At 37.0% G+C, this 22,188-nt stretch overlaps 2 protein-coding genes and 1 pseudogene across 11 annotated transcripts in view; 2 read left to right on the plus strand and 1 right to left on the minus strand.

The window, feature by feature from the left end:
• Positions 1-5,987, minus strand: part of DZANK1 (double zinc ribbon and ankyrin repeat domains 1) — a 79,103-nt gene extending 73,116 nt beyond the window's left edge. For 2 of the 9 annotated variants that reach the window (XM_016146129.2, XM_036229703.1), the window contains exons 1-3: positions 5,689-5,818; positions 3,984-4,100; positions 2,053-2,206 (exon numbers count right to left, since the gene is read on the minus strand). In XM_016146129.2, the coding sequence (XP_016001615.2) occupies positions 2,053-2,206; positions 3,984-4,100; positions 5,689-5,695 (278 nt within the window). In that variant the 5' untranslated portion in view covers positions 5,696-5,818. The other 7 variants (XM_016146136.2, XM_016146128.2, XM_016146137.2 and 4 more) reach the window with 5 other exon arrangements.
• A 97-nt stretch (positions 5,988-6,084) lies between these two features.
• POLR3F (RNA polymerase III subunit F) lies at positions 6,085-21,754 on the plus strand. 2 transcript variants are annotated; one of them, XM_016146142.2, is made up of 9 exons: positions 6,085-6,255; positions 7,293-7,410; positions 13,516-13,583; positions 14,056-14,123; positions 16,181-16,293; positions 18,408-18,551; positions 18,752-18,859; positions 19,707-19,898; positions 20,908-21,742. In XM_016146142.2, exons 1-9 carry the CDS (start codon positions 6,194-6,196, stop codon positions 20,983-20,985), a joined length of 951 nt encoding a protein of 316 aa, XP_016001628.1. In that variant the 5' UTR covers positions 6,085-6,193; the 3' UTR covers positions 20,986-21,742. The 2 variants fall into 2 exon arrangements, with proteins under 2 accessions (XP_016001628.1, XP_036085597.1); XM_036229704.1 differs by having other exon boundaries at positions 6,138-6,521; positions 20,908-21,754.
• Positions 17,375-17,492, plus strand: LOC118610415 (annotated as a pseudogene).
• Positions 21,755-22,188: the final 434 nt, after the last annotated feature.

Here is a 22,188-nt window from a genome sequence, read left to right on the forward strand (position 1 = left end):
TGTGGAGAAATAGGAACCCTCATACACTGCTGGTGGGACTGCAAATTGGTACAGCCACTATGGAAAACAATATGGAGGTTCCTCAAAAAACTAAGAATTGATCTACCATATGATCCAGCAATTTCTCTACTGGGTGTTTACCCCAAATACTTGAAAACTCACATCTGAAAAGATATTTGCACACCGATGTTCATAGCAGCATTATTCACAGTGGCCAGGACACGGAAGCAACTGAAGTGTCCTATGATAGATGATTGGCTAAAGAAGCTGTGGTACATATATACAATGGAGTATGACTCAGCCATAAGAAGAGATGAAATACTGCCATTTGCAACAACGTGGATGGATCTCAAGATAATCACACTGAGCGAAATAAGCAAGACAGAAAAAGTTGAAAATCACATGATATCAGTTATATATGGGATATAAACCTAAAAGCAACAAATGAACAGAACAAACAGAGACTCATGGACATGGACAATGGAGTAGTGGTTACCAGAGGGTAGTGGGTGGGGGAGAAGGGGAGAGATAGATGTGGTAAAGGGGTTCAAATATAGGAGGGTAGGAGGAGGGTGAAGTGGGTAAAGGGGATCAAATATATGGTAGCTGAAGGAAACTGGACTTTTGGTGGTAAACACACAATAGAACATAGATGTCAAATTATAATGTATTCTTGAAAATTATATAATTGTATTAACCAATGTTACCCCAATAAACTTAATAATTTAAAAATTTAAAAAATAAAATAAAATTGCCTTTTTATTATAAAATTATCTTTAGTACCTAGAAATAGACTTGAATGAAGCAGTGTAATTTCCTTAAAGAACAATATTGCAAATATACACAAGCATTAATTTTTCTGCGTTGAAAACTCAATTTTTTTTAAATAAATACTTTCCTTAAGCGTACCTGAAATACTAACAATGCTTTCAGAATAGACGCTTAATGGCCACAGAACAAAACAGTGAGAAGCATAAAGAATCACCTTATTTTTAGACTCTTTAAAAGTTTTATTAATTCCTTCGAACTACATAATTTGCCATTATATTACTACTTCATCTTACTGCTACCTGCACTTATAAAGGGGCCTTTATAGCATTAGGCATGAGAGTACTATTTAGCTTGTTAACTTTTAATGATAATTGAGATGACTTGTTTTGATAGAGGTGGTTTGGCAAGTGGGAAAAAGCCTCAAATGTCAATATTTAATAAAGGATAATGTATATTAGAGATTTGTCTTGTTTTGTTTAATTTTTGTTATGTTCTTTTTTTAAATTTTCAAGTGTCGAAACAATAATTTTTGGTGTAGAATTTATAACTCTCTTTAAATAGCCATTCAGTAGTTCAGCCACCTGGGGGAGCCCAGAGAATCTTTTTTAAAGTATGTGTCTGGGCCAGCAAGGTATTGGCTTAGGGCTTTAAAGTGTTTCAAAAATGTGGTCAAACCTGTTTGGCTGCACAAAACAATTCCCCTATCACAGACTTCCAAAGCATTTAAGTTTTTTCTCTACAACAGTTGACGTTTTTCCAAATTATGATGTGTTTCCATATTTGAAAATTGGAAAAAAGTCATGGAGTAGGCAAGAAAGGACAAAGAAAGGAATAAAATAGCTAATGTCCAACAAATTAAATTAAAGTAGTTTTGAAGGTCAATTAAGTCAATACAAAGTAAAATAGAGAATGATCATGTGTCCTAGAGAATAAAAGAACCATCCATTAAAAACAGAATTTTCTTCACAGCCAGATGAATGTTTTCAGAGGTCCCCAACCCTGTAAAGGTTCCCAGAATCCCAATGTGATATTCAAAATAAAAACAGTATTAATATACATAGCACCTCATTGAGCTGTACTCTTATGATTTGTGTGTTACCTCAATAGTATACCTCAATAGAAGACAAAAAACAAAAGTTACGAATATATGCTGAAATTAAAGTAACTTTTTCTTTAGTATCCTTCTAGTCTAACACTGATTCTCATAGGAAGAAATAAATAAAATTAAAACATAATGTCATTATATTATGAATTATTTTAATCACCATGCTCTTAACTTACTTAGAGACTGCAATAGCTTTAACTTGTATTTTTCCGTCAGGCAGAGTAATAGGTTTCGTATACTTAAATGTTATATTTTCACTATAACCAATTCTCTTTAGAAATTCAGGCTTGCTGCCATCCAGAGTATAATATATGTTGACATCTGGGGTATCTGAAAAACCCAAAACAGGATAATTGTGATTAACACTAAAGTAACAAGTACTTAAATAATGCCTATGGGTCAGTTATTTAATGAGATTCTTTTACACATTATGGAAATGAATAACAATAACTAACAATAATTGAGTTCTGTCTCTATGCCAGGCCCTGTGTCTTACACAAATAAGCTCATTTCATATTTTATGCCCACTTTATAGATGAAGTGAGTCCCAGAGAGGTTAAGAAATTTGTCAAATAACAGCAGAGCTGTGGTTTGACTTCTGCTAAGTTGGATCCACAGTTCATGCTCTTGAACCACAATGCTATTCTGCATCTTCAGTTGGGCACTAACACAAATAGAGTAGGGGTCTATTTTAAGACTAGAACACCCATTTAGAAAGCAGAAGGTAATTTTTCATGTTTTGAGCCTTGCTTAAGAAATGCTTTTATTATATTTTATTTGGATTTGGTGAATAATTCATTCCTACACTTCTTGGAAAACTGTAAAGATAAATGCATATGAATCAAGATTTAAAAAGTCAAAAAATGATATATAATTAAAGATCTCCCTCCCCCTCCTGACATTAGCTGCCTAAAGACAATCAATGGTACCTTGAGTATCCTTCCAAATATATTTATATCCATATAAGTATATACGTCTATATTCTTATTTATCCCAGTCTTTTTATACAAATGGTGGCATATCATACCCTGTTCTACACATTTATTTTGTTCTAAATTTGTATATTAAGAAAGTCCTCATTCTTTGTTATGGTCGCATTGTATTCTCTCTCTATACAGATGAACCATAATTTGACCATTCCCCTACAGATGGACATTTAATGTTTTATCTGTTTCTTTTTTTTCTTTGCCATTACAAATATTGTAATGAATAACCTTGTAAAGAGTTCATTTTATAGGTATAACTGTAAAATATGTAGAACTAATACTGTTGAGTCAAATAAATGTGCATTTGTAATTTTGGTTAATATTGCCAAACTTTCCTCTACAGATGCTAAAACAATTTATACTGCTACCAGCAATGCATGAAAGTGCCTGTTTATCCACAATCTCACCCATATTGTGTTATCAATTTTTCTTTTATTAGATATTTTAAATATTAGCAAATTTTGGATACCCTATCATTCATATCATCATTTGTCAATAACCATCCAACTTCTAAGAGTTATGAGCAAATACATTAAATTTGTATTTTGCTTTGAGAATTTTAAAAAATAATTACCTTTTAAGGTAATGGGAGACATAGCATTACTACATGCTAGACCCTGCATACCTCACATCAACTCATTTAATCCTCACTATGGCTTTGAATGGTAGATATTATCACTAGCTTACAATGAGGAAACTGAGACTTAGAAACACTAAGTAATGTACCAAAGATCACCAGAAGTTGCCAAAGCCAGAATTCAATCTCCAACCTGTCTGACTGGAAAGGCTGTGTTAGTATGTCAAATTTATTATCCCAGCAAAATAATGAGCAACCTGGAAATGTCTGGAGAAGCACCAGGACATCTTACTTTGGCAAAGTGAGTCAAAGCATTGTGGTAACTATACCTATACAAATGAAAGGGTGGTCAAAGCTAAGTTTCAACCTAAGTATAAACCACTCTATAAACCAACAAGTAACATTGTTTCAAATTTTGGAAGTTTTACAAACTTCCCAAGGTCTTAATTACAGAAAACATGCAAAGAGGTAAATCAACAACCAGATGAACATAAAGAGTATGGCAATGTTATTTTAAACAATTTCAAGTATGTTTGATTTTTACCTGATTTCATTTCCAAAAGTGTATTGTTATCAATTTCATGGTTGGCTTTTCCAGGCTGAGGGACTCGTAATGGTATGATCTGAGGAACACACACTGAACCAGCAGTCATTTTCCCTGCTTACTTTGAAAAAAAAGTGGATGAAAATAAATTCCAATGGAATTTATATTTGAACTCAAAACCAGAAGAGAATCACCTTGGATAAGTACAGTAAAATTAGAAAAAACTTAAGTGAATACTGTTAAGCATATCACCTACAAATATTCAATTTTTACTTGAAATGATTATTGTTTCAGCTGTAGTTTTGTTGTTGCAGTTTTGTGTGGAGTTTTGATTATCTATATGCTTCTAGGAAAAGAACATGAATGAATGGGATGGGGGAATGGAATTATTTTAAATGAGTAAATTAAATGAATTAGAACAGAGACCATTACTAATGATCTGATCCAAGCCCCCTCTGGATCATTATCACCCTTTTCTGCCTCTTATTAATGCACCATCTCTCTTGGCATCACGGCAAGTTATTACACAAAAGAAACAGAACTCTATATGTAGCATGAAATGTAAATTTAGAGCCAACTCCTTTGGGAAAGCTCCAGGTTCAAGGCACTGCAATTGTCACCAAATAGTTCTTTAATTTGAAATCTGAAAAGAAACTTTAGAAGAATGGCAGATTATCAAGCCTCAACCAAAGAAAGTTGGCACCAATATAAACAGTGAGCAACAAACAAAAATGTCTCAACTTCATCTACAATATTTAAAAATAATTCAGTATGAATATGGAGGCTTGGGTGGTGTGATTAATTTTCAATGCAAAAAGAATTCGGGAGTGGAGGGGAACTCTCACCTTAACACGGCAACCACTTAAATCTCTGTATAACCTTTTCAAATTCCAGTGGTTATGAATGCATAGGTTTTACTCAATTTAATCTATACATTTATTCAATTTTTACAGTCTACTTCTTGCACCCTCATTCTATTATTTATAATTTTCTACATGTTTGTATAATCTTATTTATCAATTTGTGGTTAGGCATTAAGGATATTACTAATTCCTCTTTACTTTTGGTTGTTACAATTCTAAATAATAATGTTCTAAACATTACTGTGGTGTGTTATCACAGACTGTATTTTCCAAAGTGGCATATAACTAAATTTAAGGAGCGACCTTAATGCCTGGTTAGATAGTTCCTGGTCGGAGGGCAAGAATTTAAATCGTAAATCCCGATAGTAAAGCCCTAGCCCCTACAGAAGGGTGGCTGGACTGGGGAAGATTGCCCATCCTCACATTTGCATTTATGTGAGAGGCAGTTAAAATAAAAATAGTTGAAAAATTAGTTCAAAATAGAAATAGTTGGGGAGTAATTAGCGCGCGGCAACGAGGAGCTGCCCTTGGGAGGCTGAGGCGGCGAGTGAGCCCCAAGCGAAGGGGATCAAACTGTAGACCGATCCGCTGAACCCAAATGGCAATGTGGGGTAAATAGCAACCCTAATCCCCAACTTCCTTCACCCCGCCCGCTCCCCGCCCGAATCTGGAACCCCATCTGGTCTCCGTCCCCGCCCACCAGGGGTGGCCAGAGACGCTCGCTTCCTTTCAGCTGGAGTGAGGGAGGCCCTCCTCCTCCTCTTTCACCACCTCCGGCCACCGGCGCCCGGACTGGGACCCCTGAGGTACCGCCGCCATTTCCACCCAGGAAACCAACCCACCTCTCATTGCCTCTAGCCTCTCCTTCGCCGTTTGGGTTACCACAGACGCTGCGAGCCGCGCCCCGCCTACTGAGAGCTGGGTAGGTGATTGGCGGAAACCCGGCTTCCTAGCAACCAGCTCCGCCCCTGCCGCTTGGCTGGAAGGGAGAGTGGTACGTACCCTCCTGAAGCTCCTTTCCTAAGGCTTCCAAGAATATGCCTTCACAGAGTTTGGAAAGTGCTAAAGAGTGGAGTTCCAATTCAGAATGAGGGAACCAACCTTGTTTGTCCGACAGCCACTGATATTCTGGAAAACGAGAATAAGATGTAGCAGATCCGGCGAGTGAGGCGGAGCAGGCGTATCTTGGCCACCTCAAGCCTACAGACAAGGAAGGACCGGCTGCGACAGGAGAAAGAAGGCCCCTCGCCCCGTCCTGGAACTGTCTTCGCCAGTTCTTGTATTCCCCGACTTGCCGTCTGGGTGCTCTGTGCGTCTCTTTCCCCCGAGAGTGGGACCTGTTCCCTCATGGCTGAAGTGAAGGTGAAAGTGCAGCCGCCCGATGCAGATCCGGTCGAAATAGAAAACAGGTAAATCAGTGAGTGAGGCTCAGTTCCCGGCTCGAAAGCCCCTGCTTGCAGACTTACGGTCATTTGGGCAGCCTTCTCCAGGGACCGTCGGTTGATACCGGAGCGAGTTCAGGGAGCGCGCAAGAAGGGCATTACCGGATTTGGAATCCCTACCCTTGGAGCCCAGAACTCTTAAGAAGTTTAAAATGATCTTGACTGTTTGCAACTTTGTATAGCTTTCTGGATGCTGTTTGAGAAGTGATGATACGCTTCCTTCCGGCTTTAAGGTGATCGACGCTCAGAGAGAAGACTCGGTGTTTCTCCCGTGGTGCTTGGGGATACGTGTTCTAATACAGGATCACTCTCGTAGCCATGGGAGCTCCCATGACAGAACGTTTAGGCGAAGTTTGGGTGCAATTTGTGATTACAAACAACGTTAATCCAAAAATGATTTCAGTTCAGTATTTTAAGTCGCGATTTTAGGGCACATAAGGCCTCTCCCAATTTTACATGCTTTATCAGTGCACTGCTATTTTTAGGTTACCATATAGTTTGAAAAGACCCCAACTTCCTCAGCCGTTATGAATAACACATGTAATGATCCCATGACAGGGTGAAGATATGGGTTCATTTTTGTATGGTAGGGATAATTCACTCACTTGTCATATAACAAATTTTAGATTCCTGCCAAAAGTGTCTGATTTGCCTCCTGCTTGCAGACTTATGGTTCCCCAATGCATATCTTAACTTTGTCATCCTTGTTGCATCTTAGAAAATTGAAGCTCTAGCATTAATATTTTTTTCTGTGTGTTCATTTTATTTTTGTTCTAATTAAAAGTTCATGCTAGTGGGAAAAACATATTCCCTTAATAATGATAATAATGTAAACATATATTTCAAAAGCATCTTTCTCAATTTCTAACATGCTTTGATTTAGAACCTCCATCATAGAAACCAGACTATCTACCAAATGTGAAAAAAAAACAATTTCACATTGGTCTGCCAGTATTTTCCCCCAATTGCCTCTTGAAGTAAGTAAAACATGCATTTGTTCCTAGGATTATAGAATTATGTCACCAGTTCCCTCATGGAATCACAGACCAAGTAATTCAGAATGAAATGCCTCATATTGAAGCCCAGCAGCGGGCGGTGGCCATCAATAGACTTTTGTCCATGGTAAGATGAATCCAACTAGTATATATTACAATTGTCATTACTTCCTATTATTATTAAGTCATGAAAACATGGGAAGGTACGTTGAGTTGTGACAGATAAGATTCTAAAGCAGGAAACAGTTCAGTCTGCCAAAACTGAGGAAAGAAGAAATAATTATATATTATTTTATAAGGTGAGTGAAATAAATGTATTTTGTTTTAACTGTCATATTTGTTAATCTAAGTGTCATTAAGATACATAAAGGCACATAGACGTATTCTGTTCTAACCTCCTGTTTGCTTCCTACTGCTAGTGTTAGGCCATTGCCTCTGAAATATATCCCCCTGGTTTTTCTGTGAGTCATGGAGCCAATTCATTAGGATATCACTGTCTGCAGTCTCACTCTGAGCATTTAAGAGACAAGAATGAGTCCAGGTGAATGTCATCAGTGCTATGTCTCTGAAAGGAAGTGCAGGCTCCACCTCCGTGACACTGCAGTAGGGATTTGCAATGAAACCCTTCTACCTGCTCTTAACCTCTTTTGTTCTCCTGGGGCTCTAATGTCATTCTCCAAAAACACCCCAAGTAGTAATGTACTCCATGTTCTAATTTACCTATTTCTCCTTTTTTTCCCCTCATCATCAAAACTCCATGTCTTAAGAGCATTTCAGTTTGTCTTAGTAGCAACTAGGTAAAAGATTTCTATACTAAAGACTCATCTGAAGGCTGATTTGCTTTTTAAATCTACCAGTTTTGTTGGAGTTCTGAGGGGTCTGTATATGGAGATCCTTTGTTGGAGTTTTAAGGGCTCTGTCAAACTGTTGTTTCAAGCTTCTAGTTCAGGGGTTGGCGAACATTTTATAAAGTGCCAGATAGTATGTGTTTTAGGCTTTGTAGACCACACATAAAAATTTGGGCTTGGTTGTGTTCCAATAAAACTTTATAAAAACAAACAGTGGGCCAGATTGTCGACCCCTGCTTTAGCACCAGGTAAAAAGGAATGTTGGTGATTTCTAGTCATTTCACCATGTTGAAGGTCTTCAGCTTCAGGAAGGATAGAGGAAAGGATGCTGGAGGTTGTAACAATGGAAAATGTTTTTGTCCTCTGACCATTCTTTCATCCCTTTCCTTTCTGTTTGAAAATCATTCTCAACAACTCTCTTTCACCACCTCTGCAACTCCACCTACTGCTAGCCCTTTTGGCTATAGGCTGTAGGTAGTTGTGGAGCTATTGAAGAATTTTAAGCAAGAGAGTAATTATTAATTACAAGGGATTGCCTGTTTTAGATTTTAAACAAGTCTCAAATTTGTCCTTTCATTTTCATTCCTACTATCCCTGCATATGTTCAGGCTCTTGGCTTTTACTTGGACTATTAACAGAGCATCTTAGCTGGCTTTTCTGACTTCATCTTCCTCAGGGCAGCCAGCCTGATCTCTGTTAAATACAGATCTGACCAGGTCACTTTCCTGACAAAAACCCTCTCAACTTTAGAGATTCAAGTCCAAACTCATAGGTTGACCACATTGAGCCTCTACCTTCCTCACCTTCCACATCTTCCATAATTTTGCCTCAAAAATTAGGTTTTGGAGGGAACAAATTGTTTTTAGTTCCCTGCCACTCATGCTGTTTTATACCTCAGGTCCTTTGCTCATGTCTTTCCTGCTTAAAAGGCCTTTCTTCCCTTTCTTCACAGACTGACTAACTCTTCATTATCTTTCAAGACTCGGCTCTGCTATTGTCTCCAGAAAGCCTCCCTGAATCCTCAGATTGGGCCAAAGCCAAGAGCCCATCCCACCTATTACTTAACCTCTATATTAATGCCAACAGATGGTATTCAAGTTAGCTATGTGATTCTCTTTTAGAGTTCATGCTTTTTCCCCTAAACAACAATCGCAATACAGGTGTTGAGTAAATATTCATAAGCTGAATTAAATGACTGAATGAAGCCTCCAAATTGATCTTTCCAGTTTGATTTTGCCACTTAGTGGGAATGGGCAGAGGAAGGTATTACTATTCATCCATATGTAAACCCATTTCCAAGCCATGGGTATGCCCAGTCTTAACACGTGAGAATTGGGCCTCTCTTTGTCTTGACTTCCCCAGACTGCTAGAAGCCCAGTGGTACAGCCATCTGGGTGCCCGTAAGGAAATTTAGACCCAAGGAAATTCAGAAGCATGTCAGACTTGCTTTATTTTACTTTCGATTTGTTATAGAAAAACAAAACTACTGCTGGCCTTTTATTCATTGGTTGACCTTTCTGCCTAATTTTCATGTAACACAATAGAAATCACACATATATTGATAAATGTCACTATCACTTTGTAAATTGTATTTAATCATTGGGTTAAAGATATTCATGTTAGCCTTTATTTGAACTTTTTGCTATATGTTATATTTTTATTATATTTATATTTATTGAATTTTTTGAATATAGATTTTTATTCTAAAGTTGCTTATTTTTAATTTTGCAATGCAATTTATTTTAAAATTTACCATTTAGAACAATATATAATAGCAACATGGGGAAATGCTATTTTTATTTTTTTCAATTATTGTTGACAACACAGTGATAGACATTTATATAACTTATAAAGTGATCACCCCAATAAATCCAATACCCATCCGACACCATACATAGTTTTTACAGTACTGCTGACTATATTCCCCATGCTGTACTCTATATCCCCATGACTATTTTGTAACTACCAATTTGTACTTCTTACTCCCTCCCCCTTCACCTATTCCCCACCTTCCAATCTGACAACCATCAAAATGCTCTTTGTATTTTTGAGCTTGTTTCTCTTGTTTGTTTGTTTATCCTGTTCTCTAGATTTCACATAAGACATTTGTCTTTGTCTGACTTAGTCCATTCAGTATAATACCCTCTAGGTCCATCCATGTTGTTGCAGATAGCAAGATTTCATTCTTTTTTATGGCTAATATTCCATTGTATATATGTACCACCTCTTCTTTATCCATTCATCTGTTGATGGTCACCAAGTGGCCTGCATATCTTGGCTATTGTAAATTATGCTGTAATGAACATATGGATTCACATGTCCCTTCAAAGTAGTGTTTTTGGTTTCATCAAATAAATACCTAGAAGTGGAATTACTGGATCCTTCTTTGTCTCTTGTTATAACATTTGTTTTAAAGTCTGTTTTGTCTTGTGTAAGTATTGCTACCCTGGCTTTTTTTTTTTTTGTTTACATTTTCATGAAACATCTTTTTTTGTTTTTGTTTTTTTATCCCTTTACTTTCAGTCTGTGTGTCTTTTGATCTGAAATTAGTCTCTTGTAGAAAGCATATGTAATGGTCTTGTTTTCTTGTCAGTTCAGCCACCCTTGTTTTTGACTGGAGCTCCTAATCCATTTACATTTAAAGTAATTATTGCTAGATATGTAATTATTGCCATTTTATTAATCAAATTTTTTAGTTTTTTTCTTTTACCTTCTTTAAAAGTCCCTCTAACATTTCCTGTAATACCGGCTTGGTGATGATGAACTCCTTTAGCTTTTTCTTATCCAGGAAGCTCTTTATCTGTCCTTTGATTCTAAATGATAGCTTTACTGGTTGGAGTAATCTTGGTTTTGGATCCTTGCATTTCATCACTTTGAATATTTCCTACTAATCCCTTCTGGCCTGCAGAGTTTCTGTTGAGAAGCTGACGGTCTTATAGGAGTTCTCTTGTAGGTAAGTAATTGCTTTTCTCTTGCTGCTTTTAAGATTCTCTTTTAACCTTTGGCATTTTAATTATGATGAGTCTTGGTGTGGGCCTCTTTGGGTTCATCTTGTTTGAGACTCTCTGCTCTTCCTGGGCTTGTGTGTCTAGTTCCTTTGCCAGGTTAGAGAACTTTTCAGTTATTTTTTGAGATAGGTTTTCAATTCCTTGCTCTCTATATATCCGTATGATGCAAATGTTGGTATACTTGATGCTGTCCCAGAGGCCCCTTAAACTGTTCTCATTTTTTTTTGGATTCTTTTTTTCTTGTTGCTCTTCTGATTGGGTATTTTCTGCTACCTTATCTTCCAACTTGCTGATTCGATCCTATGTTTCATCTAATTTTCTGTTAATTCCTCTTATTCTTCATTTCAGTTATTGTATTCTTCATTTCTGACTGGTTTCTTTTTTATGTTTTTTATCTCCACTTTTATGTTTTCTATCTCTTTGTTAAAGTTCTCACTGAGTTCACCTACTCTGCCCTTAAGTTCATTGAACATCCTTATAACAGATTTTGAATTCTGCATCTGGTAGATTGCTTTTCTCCATTTTGTGTAGTTCTTTTTCCGAAGCTTTGTTCTGTTCTTTTGTTTGGGACTTGTTTCTATATCTTCCCATTTTGGCTGCCTACTTATGTTTGTTCTATGTATTAGATAGGGCTACTAGGTCTCCCAGTCTTAGTAGAGTGGCCTTATGTAGTAGGTGTGCTGTGTGGTGCAGTGGCAGTCTTTCCTGGTCACCTGAGTCAGGTGCTCTATGTATGTCCTTTTTATGGGTTGTGTGTGCTCTCCTGTTATAGTTGAGCCTTGGTTGCTGTTTAGTCTTCAGTGAGAGGGATTGACCCTCAGGCTGATTTCTTGTAAGAACTGGCCATGACCAGTGGAGGAGCTGTTGTGCAAGGGTTGACCCTACAGAGCAGGATTCACTTTAGCAGGACTCTGGTGTCTGCCCTGTCTGCCTTTTGGGTTTGTGATCCTCAGATGTGACCCCTGGTGGTGCTTTGGCTCAGACCAAAGCTGACCACTGGGCATGCAGGCTGGGGCTTCCTGGGAGGGGCTCTGGTGAAGGCCAAGTTCAGCTGCAGCCTGGGTTCTGCCCGGGGCCATCCAGCATAAGCCACCAAACAATCCGCAGATGGCCACCACCCATGTTAGGCTTAGCAGTGCCTTGAGAGGCTAACCTGCAAACCGTGGCCGGCTGCCACTAGTGCTAGGCTTGGGGCTGCTCAGTGAGAGGTATGGGGCACACCAAGGCCAGATGCTAATTATTTAGGTTTTATGAACTTTTGAGAAGTTTTAGGAAAGTCTGCAGTGTAAGCCAAGACAGGCCCGTTTGTATGAATAATCCATTGGAAGTGGCTTGGGTGGACCTGCCAGTTGGGAGGGGCATCGTCTCAGGGAATCACCAGGGCAGGGCAACCACATAGGACGGCTGGAGACTAGCCATATAGCTACATTGTGGAAGACTCATATGGCGGTTGACTGGGTCTTTGAGCCATGAAGGGGAAGCTTCTGCAGAGGAACAATGCCTTCTGTCAGCACTTCTGAGAAAAAGCTGCCTCTCTAGCCTTCACCCTGAAGCCAGACAACTCAGTTCCTCCTTGTATGTCCCTGGCACCTTTTGAGCTGCTGCCCCAGTGCCAGAGTTGAGAGTGAGAGTGAATCAGTCAGCAAGTGTGTCTGCTTGCTGGCCCTTTAAGAGGAACATCTACTACTCCAGAGGCGCTGCATCTCACTCAGCCACATCTCTACTGGTTTTCACAGCCAGAAGTTGTAGAGACTTCTCTTTCCAGCACTGGAACCCTGGATCGGGAGCCTGTTGTGGGGCTTGGACTGCCCGCTCCTCTGGGGGGACCTCCACAGCTGAGATATTTCTCCCAGTTCTCAACCACCACATGCAGATGTGGGACTGGCCCATTTCACATCTCTGCTCTTCCTAGAAGAGGCCAAGGTGGCCTCTTCTGTGTGTCCAGAAGTTGTAGGACTTCTGTTCAGCTAGACTTCAGATGACTCCCAATGATGGCTATTCTGTAGTTTAGTTGTAATTTTTATGTGGTTGTGAGAGAAGGCCAGCACAGCGTTTACTCTGCCATCTTGACTAAACTCTCCTAAAGCTGATTGTTTATAGTTCTTTATGCATTGATTACATAACCAAGGCAAAATCTAGCATATAAGAAATTATTTAGGTATTAATATTTTAGAAAATGATGAGATATAGATTTAAGTTTTAAAAAATGCACTGCATGTGATATGTAGGCAAAAACTTAAATCTCAAGTGAGGAACTGACAAATAACTATGGGAGGTAGGATGTTTTAGTCTGTGTTAAATATTAAAGAATGCATTAACATTTGTCATTGGATTTGACAAAATAATTGACTGCTATTGTCTACTAAAATACTTCAGGGTCAGTTGGATCTCTTAAGGAGCAATACAGGCCTTCTGTATAGAATAAAGGATTCTCAGAATGCTGGGTAAGTACCTAATTATGTTAAGAAAATTTTAATTATGAAAGTAATGTATGTTTTTGAAAAAAGCCAATACAGAACTGCATAATGTAAACCTGTCCTCCATATCATCCCTGCCTCCTATCATGAGTTCCATTTCCCAGAGATAACTGCTATTAATAATTTGGTATATATTTTTTCTTCCACATATATATAAATATATAGAGATTATTATATATTTATATATAACCTTTTTTTTCTTAACAAAAATGGGATCATGCTATCCATACTGTTTTGCAACTTGTTTTTTTCACTTATTTTATCTTGAATGTCTTTTCATTCTGGTACAGCCCCGTCTCATTCTTTTTAAGGTAAGCTCTTCTTTTGGTAAATAAGTTGATATGATGACCTTGTCTGTTAATGCATTTAAGTAGTCATGTAGATTATTAGATTATCCTGTGCCTCTTTGCCTTTTTAATTCTACTTTATTCCCCTACAGTAAAATGAAGGGATCAGATAACCAAGAAAAACTAGTATATCAAATCATTGAGGATGCAGGAAATAAAGGTAAGTACGTGAAGGAAGAAGTTGAAAAAACATTGTTTTTAGGACCAGATACAAGGCCTGAGTCCTGGCTTCCCAGGGTATAGATCAGTATGTACAGTATGCTGCCACTGTGTAAAAAGGAAAGGAAAATATAACATATATACCATACATATGCTTGAAGGATATCCAGGAGCAATGTTGTTGTTGCCTCAAAGGAGGTGGGATTAGGTATCTGTGGGCAGGGATGGAAAGAAACTTCAGAATTCTGAATCACATGAATATATTATCTATTCAAAATAAATTAAAACTTAAGGTTCATTTTTAATCCTCACTCTATAAACTTTGGAAGCCTTAGTGTCTTCATCTTATCTGTAAATTGTGAATAATAACATCTCTCTGGTTTGGGGAAGTATCCAACGTAGGTCCTTCAACAGCTATTTAGTTCCTCTCCTATCTTCATTGAAGAACCATATCTAAATTGCTCTTACAATTTAGGGTCTATTTGATCTATAAGCTTTAACAATTAGATGTAATCTGAAAACACATAATTTTTATATTAGTTAGCAAGTTAAATTAACAGTTTAAAAGTAGACCTATGAAAGAACCATTTTCTATTTTTTTAAAAAATTCTTCCTATCTCATTATGCCTCTACACTGGGAAGAACATACAAAATATTTTTACATAAATTCCCTTTTCACATGTAACACTTATTTCTTTCTTTGAAAGAAAAATCATAGCTTCCTGTGCAGGGCTTTAAGTGGCTATAAGAATTACAATCTTCATATTTTCCATCTCCCAAATATAGTGTTGTATAAATAATGGACATAGGTGCTCACATAGAGGGTTTTTTGCTCTCCATTGAGGATGGCAGCTGACCCTGACCCAAAGTTAAGTTTGTTTTACACATATAAAATCTAAAATAAAATTTATAGAAAACAGAGGTTGGGGTATAGGAGGGGATGGAAGAGACAGTATAGTCATGCACCACTTAATGAAGGGGATACATTCTGGGAAATACATTGTTAGGTGATTTTATCATCATAGAGTACTGCACACCTAGGCTAGGTATAGCCAGGGGTCCCCAACCTCTGGGCCACGGACCAGTTAGGAATCAGGCCACACAGCAGGAGATGAGTGGTGAACGAACAAGTGAAGCTTCATCTATATTTGCAGCCTCTCCCCTGTGCTAGCATCACCACCTTAGTCCCACCTCAGATCATCAGACATTAGATTCTCATAGGAGCATCAGTCTCTGGTGCCAAAAGGTTGGGGACCACTCGTATAGCCCATTGCTCCTAGACTACAAGCCTGAATAGCATATTACCATACAAAATAACACAAGATTAAATCAAGCAAAAGAGAAAACGGCACAGCCAAGAGATACAGTAAACATAAAATTATGAAGCTGCTACCAGTGTAACACAGCCTACTGTTTTATAGCAAACTTCTTTTTATAAATAGAGAGTACACTCTAAAATCACAATAAAAAGTAAAATACTTAGTAACATAGTCATTTATTATTAAGTATTTATGTACTATACACAATCGTATGTGCTATACCTTTCTTTATATGACTAGCAACTCAATAGGTTCATTTACACCAGCATCACCACAAACACATATGTATTGTATTTTGACATTAAGACAGCTACAATAGTTGTGATGTCACTAGGTGATAGGAATCTTTTGGCTCCATTATAATCTTATGGGATCACCATCGTATATTCTGTCCATCATTGACTGAAACATCATTATGCAGCACTTGACTGTATAAGTTAATAATATTCAAGATTTTTATTGCATTACAAAAATGTCCTTTTCATATGTTTTTAAAAAGATTCCACACTAGGATTCCAAGAAATTTCCAGTTAGAAAATAGAACATTTAACTTATGTATTGTTTTGCATTTTTTGTTCCTTTATTTGTGTTTCTTCCTCTAAGTCACTTGATTTTTCCTATACCTGTGCTCTGGGAATATATACATGTATATTTGGCTAGTTTTGGAATGAGGTAAAAGCAACAGGATTATAAACACAATCCTGTGGTGTTCTACTTATTTTACTTTACTTTCTTATAGGAATATGGAGCAGAGATATCCGATACAAAAGTAATTTGCCATTAACAGAAATCAACAAGATTCTAAAGAATTTGGAAAGTAAAAAGCTTATCAAAGCTGTTAAGTCGGTGGCCGTGAGTAGTTTTCTCTTTTCTTCTCCCAAATGTTGATTGTATATATATTGCTCCAATATATTTCAGGTTTTTATTTTTCTTTATCATGATTTAAAACAACTGATCAAAAAAGATTTTTAAAAACTTAGCTGATTTTGGTTTGGAGATGCTGCTTAAGTATGTCACTGCCTACTTAATTTTAAAACTACTCTTGTCAGGAAAAAATTTTGGAGTCATAAACGTTTTGTGGTATGTAAGATAGTTTACTTTATCTTGGCATATTGCTCACTGAACCAATATCTATTGTGAATTTGCTATATGCCAGGCACTGTTCTTGGTGCTTAGAATACATTAGTAAACAAGTCAGAGAAAGATCCCTGCCTAGATGGAGTATCTGTTCCAACACATGGTGTTTCTCCACTTCCTCATTCTACCCCACCCATCACATCCTTCGGGGGCTCTGTGCTCCACAGTTGGCTCCATTAGGGACATCTGCTACTGTCCTCACTGATTTAGGTGTCAGAGGAGCCAGGATTGCCCTAGACTAAAGTTTGCTTGAATCCAGATTTCAGCAAATAAGAATTTATCAGTCATTTCATTACCAATGGTATTTATGTCATAACACTCCCTAAGTTAGAATATTATTTCTCTTCCACATTTTAATGGATTTCAAATATATACAAGAGTAAATAATATAATGAATCCCCCCATACCTATCCCCTAGCTTCATTTTTTCCAATTCTCCTACGTTTTTATTCTTAATAGTTTTATTAAGATATGATTTCATCCTTTTAAAATGTATAATTCATTGGGTTTAAGTATATTCAGAGTTGTGCAACCATCATCTCTTCTAATTTTAGAACATTTTATCACCCCAAAACGTGACTCTTTTAGCAGTCACTTCTCAGCCTCCCTGATCCACCCTTCCCCCAGGCCCTGACAACCACTAATGTATTTTTTGTCTCCCTAGATTTGCCTACTTTGGACACTTTCTATAACATAGAATACGTGGTCTTTTGTGTCTGACTTCTTTCACTTAGCATGATGTTTTCAAGGTTTCAATCTAAAGTATTAGTTGTTACCCAGAGTATAAAATATTAATGTCTACGGCCATGCTACCCTGAAAAGCCCGATCCTATCTGACCTCGGAAGCTAAGTAGGGTCGGTCCTGGTTAGTACTTGGGTGGGAGACCACCTAGGAAGACCAGGTGCTATAGGTGTAAAAAATAAAAAAAAAAAAAGGGATTGTAAGCTGACAAGGTCCTTACAATTTGTGAGGTCAACTAAGAGTTGCCTTACCTAAAAATATAAAAATAAATAAAATAAATAAAATATCAATGAATCCACATTGATAAATTAATGTTTGAATAAATAGGGGAGAACAAATAAATCTTCCATGCAGAATTCCAAATAATTTATGTAGATACTCTACCCTCAAGGAAGTAGAATGTAACTCCCAATCCTTAAGTGTAGGCTGTGCACGGTGACTTTCTTCCAAGGAAAAGGCAGGAAAAAAAAAGTAACTTCAGTGGAGAAAACCCTATCTCCCTCTAGGTGATCAAGGTTAACATTAACACTAATAAGTTATATTGGTAATGATCGGTCATCACTTGGTAACAGTCAAATACTCTTGATATGATGTGATGAGGTCACTTTATGTCTGTGGTCTTTTCTCATTCGAATCATTAGAAAATCAGACAAATCCCAATTAAGGGACATCCTGCAAAACACCCAATCAATAATTCTCAAAACTGGCAAGTTAATCAATAACAAGACCGAGAAATTGTCACAACTAAAATTTGCCTCAGGAGACATGACAACTCACTATAACGTGTTATCCTGGATAGGATTCTCGACCAGAAAAAGGACTTTAGGGGAAAACTGAGGGAGTATGACTAAACTCTAGACTTTTAATATCGATATTGGTTCATCAGTTATAACAAACATACCCTAGTAATGTAAGATGTTAATGATAGAGAAAACTGAGCATAGGTAAATGGGAATTCTATACCATCTTCACAATAATTATGTAAATCTAACACTGCTCTAAAATATGTTTTGGGCTTTTTTAAAATCTTATTTTTGGATGACTTTGTTATCTTGTAACCACATCAGCTATGCATGTTTTTTCCTAGGCATCAAAAAAGAAGGTGTATATGCTCTATAACCTGCAGCCAGACCGGTCTGTGACTGGTGGAGCCTGGTACAGCGACCAGGATTTTGAATCTGAATTTGTAGAGGTGCTTAACCAACAGTGTTTTAAATTCTTACAAACCAAGGTGAGGCATAACTGAGAAAACTATCTTTTTTTTTTTTAAGTTTTTTTCATTAAGAATGTTTAATCTTGTATATCATTTTATAGAAATTGAAAATATTAAAATTGGTACTTTTACTAAACAAAATATGTTCTGTTGATTTCACTCTGTATAAGCTGTATTAAGAAAACAGTATTCTTGCTGAGATTTGTTTCTACCCTTAGGCAGAAACAGCACGAGAAAGCAAACAGAATCCAATGATACAAAGAAATAGTTCATTTGCTTCATCACATGAAGTATGGAAATATATCTGTGAATTGGGGATCAGCAAGGTTGGAACTGTTTCTAATTTTCATCTTATTTTAGAAAACTTACCCATCATAGGAATAATTTACAATGTATTCCAATCATACTTGACCCAGGCCCTTTTTTCAGGTGATTCCTGCAAACATTTTGCAGAACCCACTTTAAGAAAGTACTATCCCTAGCCAGTTAGGCAAAGGTGGTCATTACCATCAGCACTGTCTGAATTATATGAACTTGAATTTGGGATATGTATAGACCAGCAGAGTGGAGGCCTGACAGTGCATTTCACTACCAAAATTCAAGTCTGCTCTGACATGTTCTTGACTTTCAAAGGCATATACGTGCTAAGCATAAGTCATCACATCAGTTGTCATTTATTGGTATTTTCCCTCTTATAAGTGGTGTTATCAATGCAGTCTTTTGAAGACCGATATATAGACACTGCTGGATGCTTTTCATGATCAAAGAAGAAACTGGAGTGGCCATTTGAACAAGTCATTTTCATTTTCTAGATTTCTCATTTATAAAATACTAGGAATTTGAACTAAAGCTTTTGATGTCTATTCTGCTCAAGTATTTGATAAATTTCATTAAATTCTTGCCAAAGAAGTGTTACAAGACTTCTAGATTTTACTTAGGAGAGTGAAAATATCAGTAAATGTCAAACTTAGCATGAAGTTAGATTTCTGTCCCTAGTATTTCCATGGTTTGTGCTAACTTAGGCCATTGTTCAACCTCTTCATGCTTTCAATTACTTGCCAGCATAATGCTTCCCTTGTTCACTGAGGAATTGTGACCGTTTACTATTTATAACACCCTCCAAAAGAATGTCTCCATGTCATTTTTGTTTCCTTTCTAATGTCTCCTTTATAGGTAGAGTTGTCCATGGAGGACATTGAAACCATCTTGAATACACTCATATATGATGGGAAAGTGGAGATAACTATCATCGCTGCAAAAGAAGGCACAGTTGGCAGTGTAGATGGACATATGAAACTATATAGGGCAGTCAATCCAATCATCCCACCCACGGGTTTGGTACGGGCCCCCTGTGGACTCTGCCCGGTGAGTTAAAGTGACTTGACTTTACACTTGACTGCTACCAAGTACAAATGCCACAAAACTTAACTAGCAAGCACATCCTAGTTTTCTCATACTCTCAGGGTTGAGCAAGAGCTATCAAACAGCCATGACATTTAATGAACAAATCATTGTATTACATTCTTAGAATAACCAGGTTAAAGAAATTTGTGTTTTCTGCTCTTGGCCCTGAAATGGACAATTTTTGACAAGCATTAATCATTTAACCTAAGTAGGATGGGAAATGAGATTTGTTGAGAACCTACCATGGACCAGATTTATTTTTGAAGATTTATGTGGTCTCATTTAAAGTTCCTTATATCCCTTGGAGCTGTTATTTTCCTTTAAGGCTGAGGATGACCAAATAACTTAGAAGTAACAACCAGGATTCAAACTCAAGAGATAATGTTTTTATGCCTACAGCATGCCCCAGCACTCTTCATTCCCATATAGCTATAGGCACTGTACCAGCCCTCATCACATTTATATTCTTGGACTGCTAGTGTGTTTTATTTCATTATAATAGCCCTTTTCTATATCTCTAAGCACTCTCTGCCCTGGTTTCAATTACTAGACAAAAGGCTAGCATATTGGGAATTCTATTCAGTACCCTTCACAAAACAAAAGGTAGCTAACTAAATATGAAACATTAGGTTAGTCAAAATTAAGTCATCCATATGTATGGATCTCTTGTATTCCTGTTACCCACTGATAGGCTTTTCACTAGTAGGTAGGTGAACATGGTCATCTTAATGCTACAGCAAAAGGTCTCCCATTAACTAACTTTATCATCATTGAGCAGGTCCTATTATAGTATGTTCTTAATATAGTCCTAATCTCTTTGAATTTGAAAGTTTGGTTTTTAATATTGCTTAAATGGTTGGGTCTTGGATATTTTGTCAACAGAAATTTGAGTTGTAGTTAACATTTAAGACTTACTAATATTATAATTTTAATACCTCAGTTTGAATATAAACTTTTTTCTTTTTTAAAGGTTTTTGATGACTGCCATGAAGGTGGTGAGATTTCACCATCTAACTGTATTTACATGACAGAGTGGCTCGAATTTTAATAGAGAGCTATGAACTTTACTGACATTTTGCAAGTGAAGTTCTTTTGGGAGCAAATAATTTATGATGGAACATCAAATTCCCTTGAAAGCAAACTTCACAATAATGGATATAGACCTGCTGCTATGAAAATACTTTTTTATCTATGAAGACTAAATTTATCTTGGTAGAGTAGCCAACAGAATATGAAGAAGGTAAGATTAGTAGTGAAACTATTCTTCAGTAAATAAAATACTCTGAAGTTCTAGAGGACTACATCTTCTGAAGCTTTCCAGACTTGCCTTTTGATTGTTCATGGAAAAAGAAGCCAACAAATCCATATTTACCATTGGCTAAGGGCTAGAGCCTAAATATGCTCATTTTAAAGTTATTTATTAAGGCCTCTTTGGAAATTATTTACATTTGGTTCACTATCACCATTTCTCTTTTCCATTTTCTCAGTAATTCCATTGAGAATAAATGGTGAAAATAGGAATAGTCTGGCATGAGTGGAAAGAGTGGAACATCCCTTTTCCACATATTAATTCCTTTTTATGTCAGAAATATTCTTTCAGAGGATTTTGCCACTGTATTTACCTCAAATCTAAATGACTGTTGTCAAGGATGTGTTTTCAGTGTGTATTGTCATTGTCATCCTAAAGGAAATCTTTTCACTGGTCTTTGTTAAAGTCTTACTGTTTTCACTCTGTGGCTCAATTGTATTATTTACTAGAATTTTTCCCCTAGATTTTCATTATTTAATTAAAATTACAACTAATATATTGCCCTCCATTCACACTTTATTTTATTTTGGGGCAGGGGTACCATTTTTTCTTGTCCTGTTTTAGATTTGTTCCCTTTCCTTATTCTGCTCTAAAAATCATGGTGTAGTATGTCTAAAATGAGCAGAAAGCCATTATATGGTAAAGCCTTAGTTCTAATAGCACTTTCAGTTCCAGTCTTTAGCCATATGGAAAACACTAGCTTACCTGGTGTAGTGTTGCACAGAGGTTAGCTGCAGGACTTTTTAGGACCTCAGCTGTTGTATTTTCCCTTTGTAGCTACATTTAAAAGTTTCTGTTTCTAGGCCAAAAGTGTGGGACCAAAGCAACAGAATTAAAGCTCAGCTACACCTGAGGCCTGAGTTCAAACACACTTTGAAGACACTCTAAGTGGATAACCATCACAAGGGTTACTTTGAGATAAATGGGATTAGTTAAATAAAA

This window comes from Rousettus aegyptiacus, unplaced genomic scaffold, assembly GCF_014176215.1.
Source record: "Rousettus aegyptiacus isolate mRouAeg1 unplaced genomic scaffold, mRouAeg1.p scaffold_m13_p_12, whole genome shotgun sequence".
Classification (NCBI taxonomy): Eukaryota; Metazoa; Chordata; class Mammalia; order Chiroptera; family Pteropodidae; genus Rousettus; species Rousettus aegyptiacus.

Bases quoted from the DNA above. Each gene is read 5' to 3' on its own strand.
- POLR3F (XM_016146142.2), top strand. From the start codon at position 6,194: ATGGCTGAAGTGAAGGTGAAAGTGCAGCCGCCCGATGCAGATCCGGTC. The intron at 14,124-16,180 runs GTAAGTACGTGA...ACTTTCTTATAG, and splicing joins TGAGGATGCAGGAAATAAAG to GAATATGGAGCAGAGATATC. The intron at 18,552-18,751 runs GTGAGGCATAAC...TTCTACCCTTAG, and splicing joins TTAAATTCTTACAAACCAAG to GCAGAAACAGCACGAGAAAG.